This window comes from Dermacentor silvarum, chromosome 9, assembly GCF_013339745.2.
Source record: "Dermacentor silvarum isolate Dsil-2018 chromosome 9, BIME_Dsil_1.4, whole genome shotgun sequence".
Taxonomy (NCBI): Eukaryota; Metazoa; Arthropoda; class Arachnida; order Ixodida; family Ixodidae; genus Dermacentor; species Dermacentor silvarum.
In genome coordinates, this window is record NC_051162.1 from 156,237,351 (window position 1) to 156,259,386 (window position 22,036).

Consider the following 22,036-nt stretch of genomic DNA (forward strand, 5'->3'; position numbering starts at 1 on the left):
TTAAAAATACATACTGTGTCTGTGACAGTGGTCCTCTTCCACTCTTAGTACTATTCACAATATATTGCATATGCTTGACCGCACAACACTGCTGTATCGCGGCGAAGCTGACTTTCGGGAACCAACATTGCGCAACGCTTGACCCTTGCCATACTTTCCGCACTTATAGCCGTCGGTGAGGATGACAAAGGCAGAGTCAGTGCCATTGCTGACAGGCAAATTCTTTCAATGAAAAGCATGTCACCGAAAAGCAAAATGCTTAGTAGTGAATGTCGAAGTAGCGAGCCCTAGCGGTGATCCACTAGCAGCTAATGCTGCTAGTGGATCAACGTGCGAGAGCACTGGTTCGATGCTGCGAGACAATCAAGTGCAAGACTGCACAAGCATCTTGCTTTACGAACATTCGCTTCACCTCCTACGTTATTGAGTGGGCAGTGTTTAATTTATGCTCCCGTCTCGCCATGCTGACGAACATTGATGAAGGTGCCACGATGGCGAAATCGCAGGCGAGCATTTGGAAAACGAGATGCTTGTGCGATCTTGTCCAAAATTGGTGGCAGTGGCGGCTTCGATTATTGCCATGTTGGAACTGTGGTCACGGCAAGAAGTCCTAAATATGACGGCAAAAGGATATCAGCATCCAAATTTTGGAAAATTCTTATACAGGAGGTGCATCTCCCACGTATAAGGAGGATGTATACATGGGGTAGCTTTATGGTGTATATGGTGGTGCTGCAAAAGCGTCCGAATTATGGGGCCTGTCCAAAAAATTGGTCTTTGACTGTAGTTTCAATGTAAACATCATAACTATCATTCTGACTTTTAAGAACATCTACAGTGAGAGCTCGCTAACTATGTGGCTTATAGGATGTGTTACTTAAGTTGTGTTTTCCTGCCTATGGTGCATGGTTGTCTTCTGCAGTGTGGTGGAGTTTGCCTCCTACTCCGACATGAAGCGAGCAATTGAGAAGCTGGACAACACCGAGATCAATGGTCGCCGGATCAGAATCATTGAGGAAAAACCGCTCCGAAGGTAAGGTAGCACTCATCTCTCATTTCAAGTTTTTCTAAGTACATTCGGACCTCAATATAATGAACCTCAGTTTTAATGAAACCTACAATGTAACAAACTATTTTTGTTTCCTGATCATAATTGTATTGAAAAAAGCTTTTTTTTTTTTCATTTTTTCGCAATTCAACAAAGTAATTTTGAGGCAGGATTTCGAGCCATTTCAAGCATGTACTTGTTAAGCCTCTATGGCAAGCGAAAACCTAATAACAAGCGAAAACCTAAGCGAAAACCTAATAACAAGCGAAAACCTAAGTGTTGGCCGAGACAGAAGTCATTTGCACGCATAAAAAGTTTGAGTGGCATAAACGCTGTCATGCAAACGGGATAGTCGTAAACACGAAGTATGCAGGAAAAACCACTATGCCATCTGTCTTGTTGGTAAAAAACTTGCAGAGGCTGTGGCTTACATCGCAGCTCGAAGTAACTGTAGCCGGTCTCGCAGACCATCCTTTTGTATGTTAAAGGGGCAGTCAACCGCTCAGAACATAAATCGAAATCGCCGATGGAAAGATTGTCTATTGTATTGGCTAAAACGAGCCCCGTTTTCTCATTAAACGTAGATTTATCTTTTTAATTCTTCACTAAAAGTTGCGTAAAATGACCTTTGGCTACCCACACAGCAAAATTATGAAGATGCATAAGTGACCTATCACGTGACGTTCTACTAGTGTACGCAGTACCTGGTCTTTTTATTAGTATCGAAATGCTGTAGACCTTTTTGTATTATAAGTTTTTTTCTAACTTCCAGTGTGCAGGTAAGCCTTCTTTTGTAGTGAATAGAAGAGTGGTACTGCCTTCACCTTCGTTTTTGATGAGTTGGCTTGGCTCGGCTCATCTATTGACAGAATAACGACACCAGGGCCAGTCAGCTATGTTGTTCATAGTTAGTATACTAACTCTAGAGGAAAATTAGGGCGAAAAAGCTGGCAACAGCCAAGGTGGCATGCTGCTACAACCTATTTCTGTAACTAATGCTAAAAATATTCTATTCACAAACAGGCATTTACTCATAGCACGTAGTATGGACACTTAAAAATCATTCTGAATATTTTTGGGAAAGATTGGATGGCTATTTATAAAATTTTGATGTAATATTTACGGAGCGTTAGAGGATGCCTTAACTAGATGGCGCCACCATACTGAGGGAGGCTCGCGATCGCGTTGATTCCATCTCGTCTAAATTGCATCTACTCGTCTGCGCCTGCACAGATTAGCAAAGATGGCGGCTCCCATATGATTGCCGATTTCAATGCATGATGAGCGCTATAGGAACTTTGTCTCCAGAGTTGGTTATATTTATGATGATGTGTGTACTTGGGGGTAAACGCGGTGCAAATATAAGAAATGTCTGTGCAAGACTGCAAACTTACTGTACCAGACGACGTGCGCTACTCTGGCACCATCTCGTAGCCATTGCCGTCGCGCTACGCTTTTCTTCTCACCCTTTTCCCATACCCTCCTCCTCGCGTCTTTCATACCCCGCGCCGCCGACAGTTACCGCAGGAACTGTCGGTGCGCCTCAGAGCTGCGCTAAATGTTATAAGGTGATTTCTGTATTATCGCTGTAGTGCTGGACACTGACCAGTAAGCTTTCTGTTGCACTAAAAAAAAAAACGGGACTTGTAAAAATCGATAGTCCCTTTAAGGAGCAGATGCCATGCCACAAGCATGCTTGCTCAGCACACTTAAACATCAGCTGCCACCCTAAACACAAGTGTCTGCTGTGGAATGACCGGCTTCCACCCACTGTTTATTATTAGCCTAGCAGGTTCTTTAACAAAAATACCACGTAGTCATTTGGTTCCCTTAGTTGTGCAACAACTGGCTGGCCGGCCCAGCTTAACTGTTGACTTGGTGTCTCGTTGCAGCTTCTCGAGGAGCCGCAGTCGCAGCCGTAGGCGTTCCAGAAGCCGCTCGCCTCGGCGCAACCGGCGATCCCGCTCCGGCTCCAAGCGCCGCAAGAGCCGTAGCCCGCAGAAACGCCGCCGCTCCCGCAGCGCGTCCCGCTCCCGCAGTCGCTCGCGCTCCGTTAAGCGCCGCTCCAGGAGCGGTTCGCGGCGGCGCCGCTCCAGCGAGTCTCGCTCCAAGTCACCCGCGCCACGCCGCAAGTCCCGCAGCCGCTCCCGGTCGCCCAAGCGTCGTAGCCGGTCGGTCAGCAAGGACCGGAAGCCGGTGAGCCGCAGCCGAAGCCGCTCCGTAGCCAGCAAGAAGAGCGACGACAACGGGGAAAAGGCCGCCAGCCGCAGCCGGTCCCGTTCGCCCGTCAAGAAGCGCAGCAAGCCGTCCAGCCGGAGCCGGTCGCGGTCTGCCAGCAACGAGCCAAAGTCGCGCAGCCGCAGCCGTAGCCGGTCCGAGGGCAAGGCCGACAAGAAGTCGAGTCGAAGCCGATCAAAGTCTCCTGCCAGCAGCGCGGGCGGCCGAAAGTCGCGGAGCGCTTCGCGTTCCAAGTCGCCCGCCGACGGCAAGGAGGCTTCGCGGAGCCGCTCGAGGTCGCCGGCGAAGGAGCGCGAGAGCCGCTCGCGGAGCCGCAAGAAGTCGAAGGACGAGTCGAAGTCTAGCCGAAGTCGCAGCGGTAGCCGCGGGAAGTCCCGCTCGGTTTCGCCGGTCAGGGGAGAGGAAAACGGGAAGGTCGCCGCCAAGACGGACGGGAAGAAGAGCTCGTCTCGTAGCCGGTCTCGCGACCGGTCACGGTCGAACTCGGCCGGTCCAGGAAGCGGCAGGAGTCGGTCGCAGTCCCCGATGCGCGAATCGCGGTCACGGAGCCGCAGCGGTTCCCCAGCTAGCTGCCGCGAAAATGGCGACGACTGAGGTTCAGGTTCAGCGCAAACCCCTTCGTCAGCAGCAGTCTTTCTTTTTTTTTTTTTTTTTTTTTTCTTGTCCCATGCCACAAGCACGCCGACTGTGTCCCCAAGACTAAACACCAGTTATGCAACTAGGGCCAAGCACATTTGCAGAGTTTTGGGTCGTGTCGGCGGTGCAGACAGTCTGGTTTCTGTGGTTTTTGCTCATCAATAAAACATTTTTTCACCCGTCGATCTCACGTGTGAAATAGTTTACACCCTTTGGGGCGTATCTTATTGTCCCACGATAATAGTCATCCGTCTTGCTTGCGCCTCTAGAAAACTGCGCTCGCTACTTTCCTGTGGAGAATGCCATGTCATGCTCGTGACACACATGTCGTTCGTGGCCTGGAAGTACCGGGCGCGCAGCGTTAAAGAAAGGAAAGGCACTCTAGACAGATAACGATCACTCTTAAAAATGTTTGCACCCTTTGGGGCTTATCTTGTCTCTCAGTAATAATCGTATATCTTCCTGCATTTCCTTTCTTTAACGCTGCGAGCCTGCTATTACACAAGCGCTTAAACGCAAGCAAGACATGATTGTTTGGAGGCAAGAAACTCTCTTAAAGGGTGCAAACTTTTTTTTAGTGCCTGCCGAGGATGTTTGAGCACTAGGGTACAAAAATCATGCGACCAGATGCACAAAGTGGCATTCACGCGTTGCAAAGATTACATGCTTGTGATGCAGTTAATGGATGTCCCATTGTCGAACCTTGCAGTCGCGCTCGCTCCCTATTTTCAGTGGACCCGCTGTGGTCAGAAACTCGAATCAGCATTCCCCCTGTCTTGCTTCGCCCGAGTAACCACGCAATTTCCGGACCGTACGTGTCGGAACGCGGGGTTGCCATGGCCGAGAAACTCAAACTTACGCAAATAAATTGCGCACTTATAAGATCTCATGACCCCTGATGAGGCTTGAGTTTGATAGGTTATTCCTACTATGGCCGAGTTAGCACACTAACGCGACCACTCCCGCTCGGGTCGACAACCGTACTGCCAGCCAATGTTACTAGACTATTCTAGTAACGTTGCTGCCAGCTATGCCTCTGAAAGACAAGCGATCGAGAGGCTAAATTTAGCTCCGATTGCGTAGTGCGCGGTGCGAACCGTGCATGATCGAGCAATGGCCGGCTTGTTAACACAACGATACCAAAGTAAAGGCGCGTGGGCAGTACGATTGCAAAGATATATGAGCGATAATAGCATTTCATGTTTTCGCTACATACGGCTTTAGCAAGCGACCCCCATGCTGAGCGAACTGAACAATGCGGTTAAACCATGTCTGTCGAGCGATAGCGCGGTTTTGCTTGCCTTGGGATAAGAGACAGACGCTGCTTGGCGCCGTCAGCAACTACCGCATCTACAATTGCACCACAAGACAACACACACACACGCTGCTCGGCGCGGCAGCAGCAGCGAGCGGCTTGACCTTCATGCTGCGTCACGCTTCAACATGAACTAAGCGTCGAAAGCACAGCGCATACGAAGCTACCAGCACTGCGCGCACTTGGTACACATTGCTGATCGCTTTGAAGATGGGGCCCGCGCGTCCGCGTACTTTGTTCACATCGCAGATCGATTTCAAGATATGGGCGCCTACGCGGCGTACGCAGCAGCCGCCGGTAGTGGCAGTAGAAGTTTCACCTTGGCTGAGCCTGAAGGTCAGATTTACGGAACCAGTCGTTTTCTGGGTTTGTACCTGGAGTAGTAGAGCTATCGCTCTAAAACATTTCACATCGGAATCCTCCAGGGGCAGAGCAACAACCAGGCAGTCAACTTATACCGCTGCAGATGGAAAGGGCATATGATCGGGGAAGGTACGGTGGCACGCCAGGCCCCCCACAAAGTTCATTTTTCGGCAAAGTTATAGTGCACAAGTTTCGCTCGCATAGAATCGAATAGCGTTTTTTCAGTCTTCATTCTTATATATACGACAGAATAACCTTGCCACAATCCTGAATGTGTGGGTTGGAAATGTCGACAACTGGCTATTAGACATATAGAGCTTTGACACTGTTAGCGCGTGCGTCACGTCGCATAGCAATGAACGATTGTTGCCCCATCGTGACATCTAGTGCTTTGAGGCGCTATGTGACATTGCACCGCCTTCGCGATGGGCCCAGGTCAACAAGTAAGCGACAGCCCCGCAGACCCGTACCTCCTCCGGCCACATGTGGAAGAGGATCGGCGAAGGTCGTGGTGTGCACCACAGGCACCCCTGTGGTGCCTGTGGTGTTTACCACAGGCAGTTTACCTTTTCCTTCTCCGCTTTATACAGGTTGAGATATGGGAGGGAGTACACGAAACGGCTGAGCACGAAAGCCCGGATTGGACGCCTAAGATCCGCTTCCTTCATCCCAAAGTGTTTGTTGCGATGCGTCGGATCAAACGGTTGGTTTGTGCAATTACATTGTTGTTCCCGTGTGTCGTATATCAGCACGGAAAGTTTCTGACGGGCCACTAAAACATGCGGGAGACCCTATACTGGGCAGTCGGAGGCACCCGTTTGCGTTTATTAAAGCGAAGCTTTCTATGTCTCACTGATTCGTCCGTGAGCGCCGAAAACGTGCTGCAGGTAAGCCAACTTGCACAATGGAACTACCTGCGCACACAATAGAACAACAGCGCACGACATGCGTATCGTAGAACACTACAGTTTACATTCGCACTTGTACCGATAAGAACAATGGGAACTGCAACGCCACACTACCCAGACGAACTGTATATATCTACATTGCATTACGCGCGTCACGCAATGCATTCCCGGCCGTCACCAAGGGTAGGCTGCGGGTACAGCGCACGGCAGAAGAGGCTGCCATACGCGAACGTAAGCGCGAGCGTAGGGATGGCAATATCGATGAACGATTAATCGATTAATCGACTAAAAGTACGCTGCAAAACGATTAATCGTCATCGATGTCTACCTTTCATTTAATCGGTTTAATCGATTAAACCAGTTTGATTAATCGTTTTCCAGACAGTGACTAAAGTGGCGTGAAAATTTTGAAATCGTACGATAGAAAGCGGAGTACGAGCAACGACAGCGCGGCTGCGAAGACTGAGAGCGACTGTCGACTGTTTTCCCGAGTCGTGTCAAGCTGGCGAAGCGCTTCCCCGCTTTACGCACACGTCACACAGGCTGCCTGCGGCTGGGGAAAAGGACTCCCCCGTGGAGGAAGAAATAAACTAGGAGAGGGCATTACGTCAGGCAGCAAGTCTTGGCAAGCGAACTCGCCGTCAAGGCATTTCCTTTGCTTTTTACCTCGCAGTATAGGGTCAGCACGTGACTCTGGGAGACAACGTGTTGACCGATAATGTTTGCTTCGTAGTACTTTCAAATCGGTGCGCACCCGTTCAGCTGCGCTGCTGCCCTGCACCCGGCAGCATTAAACCTACCGCACGCTCTGATGTGGCGATCACGTGTTGCGCCATTACTTCTTGATGTCAGTCGTGCTGCGACGTTCTCTTCTAGTTTCTCCTTCCTCCATGCCCACCCTCCTCAGTAAGTGCCATTTTTAACATACAGGGTGTTCATTTTTAAGTTTTACAGAATTTTTAGAAATCACCCGTGGCAGGTAGCATAATTCTTATCATTGAGCTGGGTTATTCGATAAGGCGGACATTAGCACATGAAATCGAAACATATATTCAACAAATAACAAAAAATCACTAATTAACGTCTTGGTTAATTACTTTAAGACACATCTAGCAATTTTCGAATTGTAGCCGGTGAGCTTGTCAGGCCTATCCACTTGGAATGAACTTCCAGAATCAAACCAGTTTGGAGATATGCGCTATCAAACTCGCCGTAAAAATGCAGTGTTGTTCAACTTAATTTTTTACCAAAATGCATTCAAGCACAAAAGTAACTGGAACGCCCATGCATTTCGTCCCACACTTTCAGAAATAAGATCTCGAAACTGGTGTCATCCTGAAAATTCATTTCAAGTAGATGCGTCTTGCAAACTCACCGGCCGGCAGGCTACAATTCGTAAATTGCAATATGTGTCCTAAAGTAATTAACTAAGAAGTTCATTCGTCAATTTTTGTTAATTGGTTGAATATGTCTCGATTTCTCATGCTACTAATGTCCGCCTCTTCGAATAACCCAGCTCAACGATAATAATTATGCTACCTGCCACAGGCGAATTTTAAAATTCCACAAAACTGTGAATGACGAAACGGATTTCTTTATTGGGCGAACCTGTGCCCACAAAACCAAGTTGCACTCGAAGCACAACGATAGCGGCGAACACAGTCGGCGATCGTCGAAATATGATCAGCGGCGAAAGGCGTCGGCATTTATATAGGAATCATCGAAGCTTCCAGAGTAATCCCTGGTGCCCGCTTGTCTTCCAGAAAGTACTAGACAATTCGCGTTGCTCATAAAGTCAAGTTACATAAGCGTCCGTGACAATAGACAACGGATAGAAGCATCGATAACGTTCGGGAAACTTCAGATACATGCAGGCGCTTACTGCGCCGAGCGATAACGTTTAACATTTGTTAGCCGGTGAAAAGGGGTCACCAATGAAAGATAAACAAGTACACGTGTCAATATGAGCACCCTGTATATTGCTTATTCCTTCACTAGTCACTAGTGGCAATTAAATTTGACCTCTAACAAATTAAACATTATCCTTTATCAAAGTTCATACACTTATATTTATTATGCTGGTTCCACCTTTGAAAATTTACTATAGGTACTTACGTGAGTAGATAACTGTGTTTCAGCCTTTTTAAAGCGCCCGAAAAAAAGTAGATTAATCGATGAAAAACTCCGCATCAAAAGTGATTAATCGATTATACGCTAAACCGACGAATGATTAATCGTTAATCGATTAAAAAATTTAATCGAGCATCCCTACGCGAGCGCCATCGTGCCCGTAAGGCCGACCCATGTATCGGTAACGGCAGAGCCTCTGACCGTCTACCATAACGATCACAAAGGCAATACGTACTGTGCAAGTATAGAGTCGTCCGTGAAAATGTGTGTGTAATCAACGGCTATGTGATCTAAAATAAAGGCTATGCAACTTAACAAAATGTGTCTTCATTCAACTTTAACGTTCAGAAAATAGAATCCTAAACAACCAATCAAATCACATATGCATCACATCGGGTCGCTCAGCATTTCTTGGGTTCGTTGCGTGGTCGTTGGCTTTGGACTTTGATTTGGTTTGCATGGGAGAAAGCTTCACGTTCAACCATCTTTCTGTAAGAAAGAGGCTTCGATTGTTTCGCACAAACCTGGTCGTGGTTTCCTCCCGCAATGTCTGCGTGTGCTCTTATAATGAATATCGGATATAAAGAAGGTATTTTCGTGCCCGCTGCCTGCTTCGTTATAGCGAGTTTCGACTGTATTACCCCTTCCCAAAAAGGGCCCAAGTCCAAAGCTCTTCCAATAAATGATTTATGTTAACTCCATATATACACTCTCGCGTGGGACTGGTGAGCGGCTGCAGTTTAAAATATATAAAAGTCTGAATGAAGTCGTGTATACAGTTACGAGAAATCCTAGCTGAACCTAGCCTCACGTGAGAGACTATATGGCCCCGCATATCGATCATAGCCGCGAAGGCAACCGTCTGACACAACGCCGAAAATGTTCATTGCGTCGGTGCACGCCATGCACATAACTCGGCCAGCTGCACGTGGCGGTGCCGTAAGGAAGTACGAATAGCCGCTGTGCCTGGCGGTTACGGCGGCTTCGTCGGCAAACCTGCAGCTATGAAATGCTGTTGAACCTGTCAAACTTTCTGGACGCAGGTCACGTGACCACCAGAGGCGTGCTGGGGAAGGAGGCGACCAATGAGAGACCACGCTGGGCGCGAGGAGGAGGCGATAAGAGGTGGTGTTTAACACGCAACATGTAGAGCTGCCGCCGACGCCGTCCGCGTTTCCCCGCGTTCGCGCCGAACGCGCGCGGTGTCCATGACTGCAGCCAATGCCTCTGGCGGTGGCTCAGCTGGTTTCGACCAGAGAACTGGACACTCGCCGAGTAGCGTCGAAAGTCGCTGCCCCTTCTCGCCTCGCAACGCTTCAATATAACTTCCTGTTGTAGATCTGTGTTTACGTATTTCCATCACGTGCAACACATGCCACACGCAACACTCTGTGTAACACAGCTTCGCTGTTCGAACATCTTCACGGAGTGGAAGGGCGGTAATTTTTTATTTCAGACTTGCCAATCACCGTAAAAAAAAAAAAAACTGGCGCTAAATCAAAATTATGCTTCAAAGTCACTAGAATTTAACTTTAACTTTCTCTATCAAAAATGCAACAAAATTAATGAAATTGCCGAAGAGGTTATCGCAGGAAAGCATTTCTGCATTTTACGAGTATTTGAAGCCGCGGCAACGGAGCAGGGTCCGAGATAAAAGCTTCCTCTTAAAATGTGCTTAGCGTTCCATTTTGTCGTGCATCGCTAGATGGCGCCACCCTCGCATGTCACGGTGGCCAACACCACCTAGATAGCACAAGGCCTACGCACTCCGATTTATGACGTCATGCTACCTGGCCCGAACTTTCCATTGCCAAGGTTGGCGTGACGGGCTTGCCTTGCCTGTCCGTCCGTCCATTGCATTACGCTGACAACCAACGTCGTCATCCTCACCGTTTGTTTTGTTGTCAGGCTGCCTTGTCATTCCCAGCTTCACCATCGCCATAGCACAAAGAAAACATTGTCCACAAAGGCTCCAGAATGTTGACCGAGCTGGTGGGCAGGGATAACAGCCCAGATAATTACTACAGTGAAGTCTGGAGCCAGTGCACTGGTGGGGTGGGCTTCGCCAGTTCACCCGCAAACATGTACGAGATTGTGCTAGTACTCCAGCGTTGATAAAACTGCGTGTAGTGAGTCTACCCTGCCTCAAGCCCTCCTCCCCATTTACACACACTTGAGGTTATCCTTGATCCACCCCTGCACTAGTTTCTCGAGAGCTGCAAGTACGAGGTGCTACCCAAAAGTTCCAGGAATTCAGTCGTAAAAAAGAAAGTGTTAACCATAATGCCCAATCAGCACTGTCTCCTTCAAAGTAGTCCACTTGCGCATGTATACACCGATCCCCACGTTTCTGCCGCAATTTCATGCGTTCGTGTGTTGAGGACCGCCTGCAATTCCGACTGGATCTCTTCAACAGTGTGAAACCGATGTCCTTTCAGCCTCAACTTACACTTTAAGAACAAGAAAAAGTCGCAAGGGGGGAAAGTCGGGAACTGTCTAACGAGTGATGTGTGAGCGGGCGTGTTGTCGTGGTGAAGCCAGTTGTTCCACTCTCCCGGACGCCTGCGACGAATGCTCTCTCTTAAGCACCTCAAAACATCCCAGTAAAGCTGGCTATTCATGATTTGTCAAAGAGATAAACATTCCTTAAGGAAAGTCCCATGTAGGTAAAAAAAACAAAAAAACACAGTGAGCATGGACTTCACATTCCCACTAACTTGACGTGCCTTTCGCTGCCGCTGGGAATTTGGCGACTTCCATTGCGACGACTGCTGTTTGGTTTGAGGATCGTAGCCATAAACCCATGTCTCATCCCCGGTTATTACACTGGAGAGGAATGTGGGATTGTCTCCGACTTGTTGCTTCAGTACCGTACAGACAGAAACACGCTGCAGCTTCTATTCGTCACTGAGCAGTCTTGGCATGAATTTTTCAGAAATGCATCTCATGTTCAAAACATCTGACAAAATTCGCTGAACTGTGCCGTACAATTGTTCTACAATGTCGCAGACATCCTTTATAGTTAGCCTGCGATTTCCAAGGATAGCCTTATGAACTTCCGCTATCGTTTCCGGGGTTGTGCTCGTTGACGGGCGTCCAGAACGTTCATGATCGTCAACGCACATTCGACCCTCTTTGAAGCGTTTATGCCATAAGAACATCCTACTTTGGTTCATGGCGTCGACTCCAAAAGCGTCCTCTAGCATACGACGAGTTTCTGCCGCAGTTTTGCCAAGTTTAAAACAAAACTTGCTGAAAATTCTTCGCTTCTTGAAGACTGCCGTACTGGTTGGCAAGAAATGCGCCAAATCAGCAAACATTGCGTTGCAAAACAACACTTCGCAAAACAGCCCTTCTTAGATGCAAGTCGTTCAGCACACTGATCCTGCAAGGCATACTGCTAGCCCATCTAGCGGCGGAAATGTGTACCACACTCAGTTTGCCTGTGCTTTTCGAATTTCCTTAACTTTTGGGTAGCACCTCGTACATATTGTGCTTCAGCCAGTCTGATAATGACTGGTCTTTCTGGTTTCAAACAGCTTTGAAAATTCATCATCTTCAACAAGACATTGCATTATAAATACAACAATTTGAAGTGACTATGCAAGGGTGCAAAAGTTCATGAGTTCAGAAAAATCACTGTTTCCTGAAAATATAGAAAGAGAAAGCGTAATAGTGCCACAAGAACATATGATCATACAGGGAATGATTATCTCATTCCCTGAATTATCGTAGCACCGCAGTTCCCTGTAGTAATTTTCTGTAGGAAACTACTTGCACTACTTAAGGCCACAAAAGGGGGGACATGAATGAGGCAGGCAGCTTTGTTCGGAATGTGCCTTTTCCACGTTGTTCTGCAAGACACATAAAACAGGCCTGGCATTTGCAATCAGGTTAATAAAATTTAACCACCTGCAATAACTGCCAGCTGTGCCCTCATTTAGGGAACATTGTGCTTGGAATGCATTGAAATCATGAGTTTGACTAAAACCAGTCTAGTCGGGAGAAGACACTGCAAGTACAGTTGAAAGTTGCACGCAGACCATAAAAATTAGAAATAAACGTTTCGACTCCCGCACGGGGGCCTTGTTCAGAATTAATGAAACATTTTATTTCAAATTTTTATGGTCGGCGTCCAACTTTCAACTACTTAGAAGTACTCTAATGCATTGATATGACAGAAAGTGTGAAAATGTTCACAAGGAACCTGTCAACAACTGTGATTGTACAGTAGACTTCCGTTAATTCGACTGCAGTTAATCTGATCCCGACTGAAGGTTCTGGCAGGCACCTACGCATTTATTTTGGCCTAAACTTTCGTTATTTCGATCCTAAAATTGGCCTTTGCCAGATAATTGAACTTGACCAGTCAGCATGCAAGTGCCTGACCCTTATGGTGACCACAATAGCAACCCCTTTACTGGCAGCATCTGTCTCAGCAGAGCTTAGGGGACAGTGAATATGATGAAACACACGTCATCTCCCATCGAAAACGCCTATCTTTGGCCTGACCTAGGAACATTTCAAAGCAATAATGGTAGCTTGTAATGTCCGATTACGATATTTACCCAATTCTAACGTGCACCTGCTATCTCTATGTTATTTCTACTTTGGACACATAAATAGCGGGCACGCGGTTGATTCGGGGGCACGTTGGAATTGGCTAAATACTGTCAAATGAATCAGTGGCGACTTTTGATGTTTTTTTTATGCATCTTGTTCAATTCGACCTGCCGGATAATTCGATCAATTTCATCAGTGCCATCTGGGTCAAATTCGCGGAAGTCAACTGTAACGCATTTTAGAAAATGCGATTTACAATAATTTTGTAGAACAGAAAAAAAAAGCATGTTTCTGTACATATTTTTTCCTGGGATGGGAAGTATGAAGCAGCTCACAATGCAACAGATAATTGCTTTGGCTACTGGTTTTGTCCTTTAATTTTGCAACTTCAGAAACGAATGCTTAACCAGCTTGTGCTAATAAAAACAAACAAATATTCTAAATTTAGCATTTTTACCAACTCATGTGCAAACAGTCATTTAGGCAGGCCTGCACGTGGTGAAAGCAGCATATCACTCACAAGAACAGCAAACCAACATTTTTGGTGACTCTCTGGTCTTTTTTTTTTTAATCTCGCAACTTTTGAAACAACACGACAATACTGTCCGTGCAACTAAAAATGGCTGCCCTCGTTTGAGGACAGACAGAAAAAAATCGAAAACAAAATTTACCACCCCCCTCCCATCCCAACACCCTTGATGATGACGACAGTCCCTTTCTATGTTGCTCCAATGCAAAACAACACACGAAGACCATGGGCTTCTTCTTCAGCTATCACGTGCAAAAGAAAGTTCTTGGAACGGCCACTTTTTTTTTTTTTTGCAACGCGCACACAGGTTTTGAGCTTCGAAGGGAAACGGCACCCCGGACGACTAGTAGTAGCAGTTTTGTTGGTTTTTGCAGTTCGGGAAAAACAAGAACACCGTAAGTCACGTGACGCACACCCGCGTGGTTGTTGCGCGGCACCTGAAGAGTCCGTCAGAACGGCATCTCCTGATTGGACAAGGTTCTTCACGCCCGCCTGAAGTAGACCAGCACGCCGAGGAGAATAGCCATCACGGTCATGACATACAGGTCCCAGTCGGGACCGAGCGCATCGCTTGGGCTGAACTTGGGCAGCAGCTTGTCCCACTGTTGCTGCAATGACAAAGCCAAGGAGGTCCTCAAGTTTTCGCACCTGGGAAGGCACTGGCTGCTATAATTGGCTACAAAACATTAACCAGGCTAGTCCTAGAGTACACAAAAGCAGTTAGGTCACCTGACTGTTTTTGCCACGTAAGAAGAGGTTCCAGTTCTGTCCATAATGCGAAGGCTGTGATGTGATAGCTGGGGCAATACGGTCAAACTTTGTTTTAACAAAGTTGCATGCAACATAATAATACCTTCATGCAACAACAACTTCATGCATGCAATGTAATAATACCTTATAAGCATATTTTCATTAAACGCTGATATCAGCAAGAAACATTTTAGAGTTACTTCGTTTTATCTTGCAACTTGATACTCCAGCCATAGTAGGCACCAGAAACCAGTGTATCAAACACAGGCTTGAATAACAGCCTGCTGTCACTCAATTTTTTGCGTGGGCAGCCACAGACTGAAACGATCTGCCTGCAGACATTGTTCATGCAAACCACACACATTTCAACGCTGCCATAATTTCTCTCTTTTGTTAACACCCACACCACCTTGCAGGGTCATTGAGGTATTTTACCAAACACTTGCGTAACGAATACTGGTTCAACAAGATTTCTGGCACAATGAAGCTTTCTTAATGCTGATGACTTTCGATGATGGCATGACGAGTCGAATGAAGAAATTAAGTTAAAGTGACTGCGAGAACAGCCAAGACGGCATTACGGCGACGGTATGGCACTGAATGTCTGACGATAGCACGACGACAATGGTGGCCACGACGGCGTAATCACGACTGAATGATGGTGTGATTACGCTAGAATGGCGAAGAAGGAATGATGTCGATGGAACCACGAAGGCAGTAGGACGACGACGGCATGACGATAATGGGATGACGTTTCTGAAGTGATGACAATGGTAAAATGACAGCGTGACGACGACAGCATGACGAGAATAGTATCATGATGAGAGGAGGATGACGAAGTTTAAGTGATGATGATAGAATGACCACATCACGATGACACTTTGACAATGAATGTATAATGACGATGCTATGATGATGATGATGGCATGACAGCGGTATGAAGACAATGGGATGACAGTGGGTGTATTATGACGATGGCGTGACCATGACGGCCTGATGAGAGACGAATAACGAAGCTGGAGTGACAGCGTTAAAACGACCGCGACATCCGGATGACAGTATGACAATGATGCAACGACCCCGAGGACATCACGACCACGAGCAGATGCCTAGTGGCCCAAGCTATTAAGACAAATTAAAGGAAAATGTCCACTGTTTTGCTCAGAAAACGTTAAGATGTCGCATGACGGTGACATAAAAGTAAGAAAAACTCTTGAAGATAAGCCTTAAAGAAATGAGTGGACTCACCTCTTTGAGGTAAGCAAACCCATACAGCAGACCGAGCTTTACGAGCGCCAGGGCGACGGGTAGCTGGGCGTCAGCGCTTGTCTCAGCGGCCATGTCGTAGTAGCGTTTGGCCAAGTGGATGTCCTGTAAAACAATGGCAAAAAAAAAAAACAGCGTTTCCTCGTCAGGGTCCTCTTCCATGCGTTACAGATAATGTGCATACATAGAACATCTTGGTTTTGGTTTAATCCTTGCATTGACTATATTTGCTGCAGTGGCTATTGCACGCCTTAGTGGATGTGGTCCGGCCAGGTGAACAGTCTACAGTCTCTCAATACACAAAAGTAGGGCCATCCTTCGAACTTTGCCGCCTCTTCGTTGGTTCTCTGCTGTTCTCCCTCCTTATTCGACTAGCACCATCACGTGACACCGAGCACTTTTGATTTCTTTGTTTTTTGTGTGGAAGAACAGCATGCACTTTATTAAAAGGTTCACTGGTGCCATTTTAGTTGCAGCTGCATGCATACGCGACGGCGCGTGCTGTCGCCTCTGTCGTGAACGCGCCCCCTGAAACAGCACACTTCCTGAGGGCCCACTGCTGTCCACGATGAGCTACCGTGCGTACGCTTGTAGGACATGATTTGTAAAGGAAGCCACTTGTTTTGCACCACGGACAAGGAGGCGCACAGCGAATATAATTTGGCTGCTTGAGATTGACTGCGTCAACTTTAACGAGCGGCCATACTTGTGTCTTGTGAGGTAAATTGGAAGCTCCAAAATCGTGGTGGATACTACAAGCTTTTCCACTGCGTGCTTGTCCCACTGATGCCACATAACTTATGCATTTGTGTGTACGGAGTGTTTCAGCAAAATTACGTGCTGCAGATTGGCAGAGGATAATTCCATTATATCCATTATTTCTAACTTGATTTATACAAGGCTGTGACTACGCTGTGAGTAGTGGCTGATAACCTGGCTGCAAGCTCAAGTGCGTGGGGTCATTGTCAAAACTACGTGTTGAAGGACATAATGCCCACGTTTTTGTTTTTCTCTTAAAGAGCTTGGCAAATTAGGGCCTTGGCGGTTTCGCACCTGCAGCAGTGCTCCGACGCTTGCACTTTCACGCGTGCGCCAGCTGAATTTGTCGGGTGAAACTGAAGTTCTTCCGACCTCTGCGATGCCCGCGGAAATGAAGCAGCAGCGGAGCGACCTCCTTTGCTGCGCGACATCACATGGAGTGGATCTCTCCGCCATGTTAAAACCACACAACCTGATATTCCCGTAAATACCGCCAGGCTAAGACACCCTAGTATCAGAGTGCAACAACAGTCACTGGGTGGTGCAGGCATTTACCTTCTTCAAGCCCAGCCCTTGCTCGTGCATGTAGCCGAGATTAAACATGGCCTGCGCATTGTGCTGCTGCTCGGAGGCCATGCGATAGTGGGTGGCGGCCGTCTCGTAGTCGATGTTCGTGCCGTAGCCATAGTAGTGGTAGTCGCCCAGCTTCACCCGTGCCACCGAGTAACCTGCAAAACATTCCGCCAGCCGGCACACCGTTTATGCAACCATTGAAAGACGATACAAATCAAGTGGCAGACACCAACTGCAGTCACAGAAAAGGTGAAACTTGAATGACTGTACAGAGTCAGTTAAGGGAATGCCCTAAGCATCACGCATTAACAGCACTAGCTGCCCAGCAGCATAAGGGATGGTGGTGACGGCAGTGAACATGAGGAAGACAGCACAATGATGACGGCATGATGGCTACAACAGCTTGTCGATGATGGTGGCCGATGATGGCATAGCAAATGCCATGATGACAGCCTGATGACTTTAAAGACAGCAAGACAGCTCACACATGGCAGACTTCGTGTGGCGTCGAGCGATGCCGCACGAACCTTTGCTATTGAGTTTGCCACTGAGTACACCTATTTTCATATTTTTTGGAGCTTGCTTTGGATAATGCGATTTTCGGACGATACATTATATTTTGTGGTTCCCGTGAAGATTGTATCAATGAGATTCCCCTGCATACTTGTTGCTTGTCGCCACCGTAGCTTTGAACGGCAGGCATTGATTTCTTCCTCAGCAGGCATTAATTTCTTCCTCATTTACCAAAACGATCGTTCAGTAAAATATTGTTAGTGGGCCCTTGGCCGGACATAATATCAATGAAGCGAGCCATCATAGCTCTCTTAGAATAATTAGTTAACACAGGCCTAGGTTCTAGGCCGTGAACGGGCCCTTCGATCACGAACCTGTATATAATCGCATACTACGGCTTGTCCTCAACATTGCTCCTCAGTCCCCTATTCTTGCCCCCTTCCCTTTTCCCCCGAGCGGAGTAGAAGGCTGGAGCACACTCTGCGGTTCCTCAATATTTTCTCCTCTCACACTAAAGCTTCGCTTCACATAGATTCCAGCATTGATCTTGGCTCTGCATACCGTATTTATTCGATTATAAGGTGGTCACGATTATAAGGCGAGGGTGGAATTGGGGGGACCCAAGAAAAAAAAAAAAAAAAAGCTCGAGTATGCACACCAATATAAGGCAATACAGAGTAGCCCACGGATTATCGAGACTCGGGGGAGGGGGGGGGATTGCCTGAACTGCTAACACAGCCAAAATGCAAAATGGCGACCATGAAATTGAGGAGGGAAGGGAGCTTCAACACGCGGAATGCGGGTTATATGCGAATTTAGCCTTTCAAAGTGGCTTCATGGCAGCACGAATTTCTCCTCATAGTGTGGCTTCACGGCGCTACGGCGGGCACTGCCGTAAAGCCACACCTAAAGGCAAAACTTGCGTATAAGGCGACTTTGAGGCTAGAAATTCTGGGAAAAAACCTCGCCTTATATTCGAATAAATACGGTAATTCATTTGTAACTACGTGCTGCCTGAAGAACAACATGCGTAATTTTTCAGTGTAACTTAGCCAGCAGCATCGAGTTTCTTGTACAAAACAAGTTTGTGCTGTTTTTTCAGTAATTATTCATCTGTTATGCTAATGAACTTGTTTGAACCAGTTTAAACCATTACTTCTTCGCTCCGGAGTTGAACTGGAACTGAACAGTTTTTTGGTGAACAGGAACGAAAACCGAAACGAAAAAAGTTGCAGTTCGGCACTCTGGTTTCTATGGCAACTGCCTCGTAAAAGTTTGTGGGACTAGTCGAGCTATGGCTGTAGATTCAGTAATTGGACTATCTTCTTTCCAAGGATGTTTCATGAAAATAAGCTTGAAATTAACCTTAATTTCTTGAACGCAGAACAGTTCTCACCAGTGGCCACAGAGGGAAAGGGTGACAGCGATCGGCAGCTGTGTGAGAATCGAACACGAGCGCATGCGCGCCCATGCAAGAAGAGGAATAACCGATGGAAATTGGCTGTAACATACGCACAGGCGACTGCTGTTCCATCTTCGAGCAGTCACTCACTACAGCTCGAAAGGAGCAAGCAGGCATGCAAGTGACAATGAGCGTTATGGAACATCGTTTCAGCGCGCAATGAAACACGGACGAGAAGAGAAAGACAACATGAAGCGTTTTCTTTCTCTTCTTGTTTCTCTTCTTCTTGGCAAAGTTTAATTTTTCTCTGCCATACGGCGAGAATGAAGTTGAGGAAGAGGTGGTGGCCTGACGGTGACGGACGAGAAGAGAAAGACAACATGAAGCGTTTTCTTTCTCTTCTTGTCCGTGTTTAATTGTGCGCTGGAACGATGTTTCATAATGCTAATCCCAACCAACTAGCCCAGCTGTCCACGCTTAGCAAGTGATAATGAGGGGCTTCCCCGCTTTTCTCACCTTGTGTCGCAGCTCGGTTCCAGAACAGCAGGGCCCAGGCGAAGGTCTCGTTTTTCGGGAAGTACTTGCTTTCACCTGTTGGACAGAGGGACGATTTGTCATCTGTCACAACCATACAGTCAAATAAAGTGAAATCATGGGGTTTAACATCCTACGTAACTCATGGGCAGGGAGAGATGCCATAGCATGGAAATTTTGATTAATTTTGGCCAGCTGATGCTTTTTAATAGTGCGCCTAGGGCGCAGTACACAAGCACTTCTGCATTCTGCCTACAGTGGAATCAGACAGTGGCTTCCGATAATTGAACCAGCAACCTTGGGCTCAGTAGTACAACGCCATCTGGGAGCTCAGGATTAATTTCAACCACCTGGGCTTGTTAAGTTGCACCCAAAGCATGGTACACCAGCGTTTACGCATACCGTCCCCCATTGGACTTCTCTACTCCAAGTACAGAGCTAACGCACACAAATACTCTTGTTGACAGCCCACTCAAAGTGGGTGAAGATAAAAACTTTTCAATCCCAGACACTGTAGCCACACCCACCTCTGTCCAGGATGAAGGCTGAGTTGCTCTGTGCCACCTCGTAGCCGAGCTCGGCGAGGAACGCGTACTTCACAAGGGCGGCGTCCACTCGGCCGTCCCGGTAGTCGGAGTACGCCTGCATCAGCTTCTCGCTCCACCGGCCGCGCTCCGCCACGTTCTTGAAGAGCTGCGGAAGGAAAAGGAAGCGGGATGCCGTCACGGCCGCAAGACATTCTCAGTGCCTGTGCTTCGCACAAGATACGAAGACCCAAAGCTGCCCAACAGTGCAGTATAATTGCGTATCCGGCTCCAGACTGCACATTAAGAAAGAGGCACGAGTTCAATTGCCAGTTGTTATGGTTGGCAAAGTTTAATTTTTCTCTGCCATACGGCGAGAATGAAGTTGAGGAAGAGGTGGTGGCCTGACGGTGACATGATAATTTGCTGCCGACAGTGTAATGAAAAGGATGGAAAAATGGACACAGTAAGCCCAGTTTCGAGCTTTTATCTGCTGCTGCAATAAATGGCATCTGTTAGAATCAGGTAAGCATGGTATAGAGGAGTGGCTGCTTGGGCTAACTGGTGATTCATCTTAGGGAACAGCTCAAAGGCAGACAAGGACGTAAACAAGACGAAGGCGAAATTTGACTAGAGCCCCTAAGCCACTCTGGGCTCACAGTGAGTTGCAGCTGTGTATAGCTTTACAATGAATATCCAGCCACAATTTAATAAGAAAATGATGCTGTAATAGCAAAGTTACAGGTGCTTGACGAACAACTATGCAGTGGCTGCAGTTTCTGGCTTCCTTTCGTTACCTCCCCACCTACCCAGTAGTTATTCTCTCCTACTTGTGCACTCTTACCAACTCCATGCAGTGCATTAAAAGTTGCAACAGCTGGCTCTCATCATACTGGCTCTATCGTGCCTTGTCAACCGACCAATCAATAGCTACAGTAAAAGCTCGATGATACGATCACGGCTAATACGAATTTCCGGATGATACGAATTTTTCTGTGGTCCCGGCCGAGCCCAATTACTTTGCAACGTGCTAGAGAACGGTTGTTACGAATCGATTTTCAGCCTGTGTCGGTTGATACGAATAAACGCCGCCCCACCGACGGCCGCGAAAGAGAACAGCGCGCAGTCACGCGCTTTCTCTCCTTCTCTTTTGGTGCGGAGGCGCGGCGGCGGACAGCGCGGACTCCGCGACTGGGCGCGAAGAGTTTGAAGCGGTGGCGCTTCAAGAAATAAATGCTTTTTACGTACATGTGCCTGAGTGAGTTCACCTCTGACTCTTTAATTTAGCTACAGTCGAATCTCGTTAATTTGAACACGCTTATTTCGAACATACCGCGTACCGACAATGCTCTTAGCAGCGCGCCAAATAACGCGGCGGCGCCTCCGACCGGCATTGCTCCGACACCGCCATAGAGCAAAAGCTCAGGAGAGACCCCTCAATGCCGCGCGCGAAGGAACGGGAAAAAAAAAAAAAGAACCCGCGGCGGAAATTTCCCCCTCTCTCAAATTGCCGTTTCTGGGTTGCCGTTTCTGCATCGCACCGGAACAAGCGTGTACGTGCCGACTAGAGTGTTCTAGACAACCGTATTCTAGCACACACTAGTGCCGACGTCTCAGCCACGCGGATAAAATGGCAGTGAACCCTTCTCCTCTATTTTCTAGTCACATGTTGACCTTGCATGCTGCGGCAGCAGCGCAGAGGGAAGCAGCGGCGGAGGCACAGTCGGGCCAACAAAACTGCCACGCCCGCAAACGCTCGCTTCCCGATAACGGCAGAAAACGAAACTTCAGGGGGCGGCTAAAATAAGCTGGCGCCAGCACGGCGGCGGGCGCGCATGGAGTCGAAGGTGAGAGAGCTACGAGGGAGTTGAGAGGGAGGGCGACGGGAGCCACCGAAGCGGCGGAGTTGACGCAGCCAAATCCGCTTCCCTGCCGCCCTCCTCCCTCACCTTCGACGGTCTCCGCGCGCACCCGTGTGCCGGCGC

The 22,036-nt window shown here is 47.8% G+C and overlaps 2 protein-coding genes across 28 annotated transcripts in view; one reads left to right on the forward strand and one right to left on the reverse strand.

Moving 5' to 3' along the window:
• LOC119464555 (serine/arginine-rich splicing factor 5) overlaps positions 1-4,107 on the forward strand; it is a 337,955-nt gene extending 333,848 nt beyond the window's left edge. For 2 of the 4 annotated variants that reach the window (XM_037725576.2, XM_049656638.1), the window contains 2 exons: positions 923-1,033; positions 2,941-4,107. In XM_037725576.2, coding sequence (XP_037581504.1) covers positions 923-1,033; positions 2,941-3,880 — 1,051 coding nt within the window. In that variant the 3' untranslated portion in view covers positions 3,881-4,107. The remainder of the gene's footprint in view (positions 1-922; positions 1,034-2,940) is intronic. The other 2 variants (XM_049656639.1, XM_049656637.1) reach the window with 2 other exon arrangements.
• LOC119464013 (protein sel-1 homolog 1-like) overlaps positions 1-22,036 on the reverse strand; it is a 398,467-nt gene that overhangs the window by 306,697 nt on the left and 69,734 nt on the right. For 10 of the 24 annotated variants that reach the window (XM_049656632.1, XM_049656613.1, XM_049656618.1 and 7 more), the window contains 5 exons: positions 20,055-20,220; positions 19,510-19,584; positions 17,061-17,233; positions 15,729-15,851; positions 14,009-14,338 (listed from right to left, as the gene is read on the reverse strand). The exons of 12 other annotated variants lie outside the window; for them this stretch is intronic. In XM_049656632.1, coding sequence (XP_049512589.1) covers positions 14,213-14,338; positions 15,729-15,851; positions 17,061-17,233; positions 19,510-19,584; positions 20,055-20,220 — 663 coding nt within the window. In that variant the 3' untranslated portion in view covers positions 14,009-14,212. The remainder of the gene's footprint in view (positions 1-14,008; positions 14,339-15,728; positions 15,852-17,060; positions 17,234-19,509; positions 19,585-20,054; positions 20,221-22,036) is intronic. 2 more of the 24 variants (XM_049656620.1, XM_049656614.1) reach the window with 2 other exon arrangements.